This window comes from Corylus avellana, chromosome ca5 (assembly GCF_901000735.1).
Source record: "Corylus avellana chromosome ca5, CavTom2PMs-1.0".
Classification (NCBI taxonomy): Eukaryota; Viridiplantae; Streptophyta; class Magnoliopsida; order Fagales; family Betulaceae; genus Corylus; species Corylus avellana.
The window spans coordinates 20,058,359-20,064,968 of NC_081545.1; the positions used below are offsets into that span (position 1 = coordinate 20,058,359).

General features: G+C 33.4%; 2 protein-coding genes across 2 annotated transcripts in view; both read left to right on the forward strand.

The window, feature by feature from the left end:
* The window catches only part of LOC132182863 (disease resistance protein RPV1-like), a 107,453-nt gene that overhangs the window by 3,414 nt on the left and 97,429 nt on the right, over positions 1-6,610 (forward strand). The gene's annotated exons all lie outside the window — the stretch shown is intronic.
* Positions 11-1,742, forward strand: LOC132182652 (disease resistance protein RPV1-like). The gene is made up of 2 exons (XM_059595956.1): positions 11-769; positions 852-1,742. Exons 1-2 carry the CDS (start codon positions 140-142, stop codon positions 1,491-1,493), a joined length of 1,272 nt encoding a protein of 423 aa, XP_059451939.1. The 5' UTR covers positions 11-139; the 3' UTR covers positions 1,494-1,742.

Sequence of the window (6,610 nt, forward strand, 5' to 3'; positions counted from 1 at the left end):
TAATCTTGTTTTGGTTAATTTGAAAGATTGCAAAAGTCTTCAAAGTCTGCCAAAGAGTTTCTATAGGTTGAAGTCTCTTCAAACTCTCATTCTTTCTGGTTGTTCTAAATTTGACAAATTGGCTGAGGAGTTGGGGAAGATGGAATCCTTGACAACTTTTCTTGCAGATAACACTGCCATAAGACAAGTGCCATGTACCATAGTACAACTAAAGAACCTCAAATACTTGTCACTGTGTGGGTGTAAAGGATCACCATCTAAGTCACTGTCTTCACTAGTTTTGTCTTGGATATTCCCGCGGAAAAGTCCCAGGCCAGTCCATCTGTTGCCTGCTTCACTACAAGGCTTGAACTCACTAAGAGAGTTAAATCTTAGTAATTGCAATTTATCATATGCTGCAATTCCTAAAGATATTGGGAGTTTATGTTCCCTTCGATCTTTAGATCTACAAAACAATCATTTTCATGGCTTGCCATCAAGCCTTGGTGGTCTCTCGAAGCTTGAAATTATCACTTTGGATAATTGCACAAAGCTTCAATCAATTCCAGATTTACCACCAAGTTTGAATGTGGTGCATGCGTCAAACTGCATGGCGTTGGAAAGATTACCAAATCTATCAAATTTCTTACATATGGAAGCTTTGTACCTCACTAATTGCAATAAATTAGCAGAGATTCCTGGCTTGGATAAGTTGTTGAATTCCATTAGCGAGATTCAAATGGAAGGGTGCAGCAATTTAACAAATAACTTTAAACAAAGCATCCTACAGGTTCTCTCTCTCTCTCTCTCTCTCTCTCTCTACGTATTTTTTATAGTACTGCTTATATACATAATGATTTTGGTGGTTATAGGAATGGACTTTGAGTGGATTTGGTAGTGTGTATGGCATTTTTCTCCCCGGCAATGATATACCTGATTGGTTTACGTATAAGGATGAGGGATGCTCTATATGTTTTGAAGTGCCTCGCATCATTGATCGTAATATGGAAGGGTTCGCTGTATGCATTATTTATTCATCATGTGGCAATGGAGAGACATGGTACGCTGGTGATCTTCCTATCATTTCTGTACTCAGTAAAACCAAGAGTACCACTTATCAAAATGAAAGGCCATTTAACATTACTCTAGAAATTTCGCATGAAGATCACATTTGGATATTCAATTTTGATGAAAATGATGTCAATTTGGAGGCCGGTGACGAAGTAGAGGTTATCGCAGATTTTGGGCCAGAAATCGATGTTAAGAAGATAGGGGTTTGCCTAGTATATGGCAGGGATATTGATGGAAAAATGATTCATTATGCCTCTACATCGAATAAGGATGCCATTGTTGCAATTGAATCTAAAAGAGGCCTTGGTGATGATGAAGCAGATTTGAGCCATGGTTGTTTTGACAACGATCGAGCGGCTAAGAGATTGAGGTGTGAACATAATCCTGATGATAAAGCAGAATCAAGTCATGAATGGTTGCTTTGGCGACGATCGAGAGCCTAAAAGATTGAGGTTTGAAGAAGGATAGCTCATATCACAATAAGCAAGTGCATTTCATGATTCTTTCTCATTTGGACTCTTTTAATTTTTTTGCTAATTAATTATTTGAATTATGAATCTGGGTTTCTCCAGATTTGATCTGTATTCAAAGATTTCAGTATCGATTCTCATCTTTCCTTTCATCTTTTTTACATTGATTCTGAAGGTGTTTCAAAGATTTCTTGAGGCTTCGGTGGAGTACTTTCAATCTTTGATTTGTTTTTCTGTCCTTTTTCCTGGCTACTTTTGGCATTGGTTCAGATATACCGATTACTTCATGCCTTAGTTTGCATATTTTTGTTATTGTTTTGACATTTTTTCGTTTTTGTGTTGGTATGTTTTTCCGTAGTTATGTTGGTTATATAAATTTTATATCAATTTAGTGATAATGGAGGAGAAATTATGCATGTGAAGCATCTTCTTGATAACAACCTGCCTTTTTGTCTCAAAAAATTTATAGGAAAAGAAACTCCTTTTTGCGGGCAGTGAAGAATTTTGGTATCATGTTGGCGCAGTGGTGCCCTTTAACCATATCTAAAGGGCAGCTTTAAATATGAAAAAAAAAGTCAGTAACTTTATATCTAAATGAGTAGACAAATACCAAGAATTCTTCGGGCTAGGATAATCTATCAGTGCTGATTGAGGAGGATTTAGGTTGTTCAAAATAGAGAAATCTTTGGTTCCTTATTGACATAATTTATATATATCAAGTACCCTTTCTTCCATTCCATTTTCCCATATTTGTATAAAAAATAAATTTTTTTTTTTTAAAAAAAAGTACCCTTTCTTCCACCTCCAAAGGATAGAAAAGAAGCATCAAAGTGCTCATCCTGGTCTCTGAAGAGCAAGCAAAAGGCAAGTCAAGATTGCATGTGCCACCACACCTATAGCTATGGCCGCCTTTGTTTGTGTAGATTTCGTGTAAGTGATGGGTCAGGGGGGAATTTTGATTTCGTTCTAATATTTGGTTCTGTTCTCAAAATATATATTGTAATTAATTGTACGTTGATTGTTGCTTTATGGCCAAGCAGTTTGTTTCATTCTCTATAGTTTGTGCGTGTAGTTTTTGGCTTGGTGATGTAATAATAATGATAATAATAACTTGAAATTAAATTTGGATTGTCGAAGAAACTACAAGAGATTTCTAGTTTTTTTTTTTTTTTTTTACAATTCAAATCTAAATTTTGGTACATCTGGTATGTAGAATGACTATTTTATTATAAAAATGAATGGCTATAATTGAAAATTAAAGAAAGTTGAATGAAATAACTTTAGAATTGTCATTCTCTCCTGGAAATGGCTACTCCAAGTGTGGGGGTATATGATAAGGATTCTATCATTATCATATACTCTAAGAGCATCTTTAGGAGCAATATGTAAAATAGCTAGTCAAAAGGTGAAATTCTCTATTTTGATTACTGTTTTTTCTATACACATCCCCAACATGTTATCTATTATATTTCATATAAATATTATTTTTCTTACCTTTTTTTAATTATATTCCTCCCAAAACCCTCTGTTCCTCTTCTTCTCTCCCAACCCTTTGATTCCCACTTACAACACCACAAACCCTAGGAAAAATGGATACTAGGGTTGAAAAAGTAGTAATTGTTATGATTTTTATTTTTATTTTTATTTTTTACCAAAAGCCCAACCCTTAATTTCCTAGTTGACACAAATTTTGCTGTTCGTGGTGGATTTTGACTCTTCAAACCCCGATGTAAGGCCTGAATTTATGGTGATTTTGAAGAAATTAGACTACCATAATCAATTCCACTTCCAAAGGATGGAGGGGGTAATGGTATACAGTGAAGGAATAGTATCAAAGGGGTCATCTTGGTCACTGAAGAGTCATTTGACTGCTAAATGACTGAATCAAAGTGGTTTTGTTTTACTCTCTCTGCTTGGAAGATTCTTCTTTTCCTCTTTGGTGAAAGTGGGCAAAGATGTATAGGAGAGAAGATTTTGTTCTACAAGTGGGACAGAGTGCTATCCCTAATCAGTTGGAGGTTCCCATGCATCCCTTGGTGTCCATATTAATCATCTGAAAACTTTGACTGGTTTTAAAAGAATTCCAGTGTCCTATATATTATGCTTTTGGTGGTTATTGCTTGCAGGCAGCCGATACTTCCTTATCAGTTAAGTTGGTTTTGCTTATTGGAATCATGTATGGCTTTCTTGTTGGTAGTTTTTATCATTATTCCTTATCATCTTGTGGTGCCTTTAGAGGGAAAAAAGAATGATGTAAATTTTCAGGACCGTAAGAGGACATTAGAGGAGCTTGAGTCATATTTCTTCTATACTACTCCTAATCTTTGGACCGTGCTGCTTGCATTTATTTCTCCCTTAGTGCTCAGTTATCATGATTTTCTTGTTATTTTTTCTGCTACCTAGCTGGTGTGTTTTCTTCTCTACTTTTTGTGTATTTGTGGCACCTTACGTTTTTTTGTTTGTTGATATTTTGATCACTTGTTATTTTTGCTCCTATTAAAATTAATTAATGTTGTGAAGGGAAGCTACTAGGCCGGCCAGTATATAATTATATGAAATTACATCAAGAATCAATAATTTTAGAACCATTTTTTAAAGTTGTAACTAAACAACCGAAATTAATAATTTTTTGTTAGTTGGAAAATAGATTATAGAGATTGCACTCCATATATATATTGTTACCGCTAGCTGCCTCCTAGAATTCTTTCAACGTATTCTGCTTGTGCTATTGCATATATATATAGGGAATGTACCAAACCATGACTTTCAATTCTAACTGACCTGAAAATATTGTCTTCAAAATCATCAGCAATAAAAAGTATTGTAACAAAGAAGCTTTATTGCACAAAGGTGAGTCATGGATGTTGTAGATACGAATAAGTATGCATATGATTTGCGTATTAATAAATGAGTGGTGTGAGGATGGGAACTGCTAGGGGTGAAATTTAAAACCGCCTAACCGCAACCGCTAACCGCTAACCGTTATAACCGTTAACCGCTAACCGCCTAACCGCCTAACCGCTTTGAAAGCGGTTAGTAAAAACCGCTAACCGCCTAGGCGGTTGCGGTTAGCGGTTAGTGGGTTTTGAAAATCCGCTACCCGCTAACCGCTTTTTTTTTTAAATATAATATATATTTATATATTATATATATATAATAACAATAAGTTGTGAGTTTATGAACTTTTTTTGGTTGATTGAAATGAGCCTCAAGCTTCAAGTTTAACCATATATGTTGGTTTTTTTGGTTGCTTGTGAGTTTATGAATTTGTTTGTGTTTTATTTTATTTCTATGTGTGAGTTTATGAACTTACTTGTGAGTTTATGTATAAGACTACAAGTGAAGTGATGATTTTGTTGTAATTTTATTTGTATATTATATGATGTGTAGATTTGTAGAAGGTGGCCAACAAGATTTTGGTATATAGCAATTTTTAATGCTAAAATGGCCATGGAAAGGGAAAAAAAAAATGTTTAAAATGAGAAAAAAAAATGTTTAAAGTGAGCCCAAAACCGGCCCAAACCCGGTCCAAAATCGGTCCAAAGAAAAAAGCCCAAAAAAAGCGGTTAGAAAAAAAGCGGTTATTCCAAAGCGGTTAACCGCTAACCGGGCGGTTAACCGCTACCCGGTTAGCGGAGGCGGTTAGTAAATTTTACTAACCGCCTAGGCGGTTGCGGTTAGCGGTTTTAGCCACTAACCGCTAACCGCAACCGCTATTTCACCCCTAGGAACTGCATGCTCGCCGTTTGCTAGCTAGTGATTTTTAGATGGTGGTTTTTGATACTTTGACATTAAAAATAAAAAAAATAAAAAAATAAAAATAATAGTTTTTGAATGAAAGAAAGACATTGCATCTACTCTTGAAGAAAGTATATTTAAGATAGAAGATTGGATTTTCAGAAGCTTTTGCGTTAGGGAGGAAGAGAGGGAGATCTGCGTGAGAACTGAGAAGAGAGATGAGAGAGAAAAAAATGAATGTGGAAGAGTGAAAAAATAAGTCACCTAGCCGGACCAAATTTTATTTTATTTTATTTTTTTAAAAAAAAAAAAAAAAAACAAATGTTAGCTTAGCTCTTAAGAACCCAAGGATAGAGAATTTATTTTAAATGAAATAGAGAGTATCTATTTACATTGAATGAATAATATTACTTCTTATTTTACACTGAATAGATACTCTCCATTTCAAAGGAAATTGAATGGATCCTATTTTGAATGACAGTCTACTGACATTGTAGCATTTCTCTATTATACATGCTAGTTATTTTTGAAATTGAGAAGAATTTTGGAATTTTTTTTTTTAGTCTTTCGTGCCCCCTTCTTCTCCCCTTAATTTCTTATCTGTTCCAAGTATTAACGAATTTGATGGCCTTGTGGTGCGATTTTGACTCTTGAAACCAATGTAAATTGTAAAGCCTGAATTATATGGTAACGTTGAAGAAAATATGGTTACCCATAACCAATTATCTTCAAATCCGCATTAAGATTTGATGATGCAGTACGGGAGAGAGTTAATTGTGTTCTTAGTTTTATTAATTAATGAGATTATTAGTATTTAATTCTATGTTTTATTTAAATTTTAAGAGTTGTGTTATTTTATAATTGGATAAAGTTCACATACCCTCCTCAAACTACCACCTAATTGACAATATCCCCTCCAAACTTTCAAACAATGTCCCCTCCAAACTACCAAAACATTGTCAATGTCCCCCTTAAGACTAGCAATAAGACAAGAATACCCCTATAGATTTCTCAATAAGACAAAAATACCCCTATAAATTAAAAAAAAAAATACCCCTACAATTTTTTTTAAACAAAAATTTTTAATTTTTTTTTTAAAACGGAAATTTTTATTTTAAAAAAAAAACTATTTTTTTATTTAGTTTTAAAAAAACAAAAAAAAAATTCATTTTATTAAACGAAATTTATTTTTTTAAAACGTAAATTTTTATTTAAATAAAATTATAAAACAAAAATAAAATTTAAAAAAAAAAAACGAAAATTTTTAATTTTTATATAAAAAAAATCAAAATTTTTTAATTTTTTCTTATAAAATTGATTTTTTTTAAAAAAATTGGCCAATGTTTGGTTTT

Bases quoted from the DNA above. Each gene is read 5' to 3' on its own strand.
- LOC132182652 (XM_059595956.1), top strand. From the start codon at position 140: ATGGAATCCTTGACAACTTTTCTTGCAGATAACACTGCCATAAGACAA. The intron at 770-851 runs GTTCTCTCTCTC...TGGTGGTTATAG, and splicing joins TTAAACAAAGCATCCTACAG to GAATGGACTTTGAGTGGATT.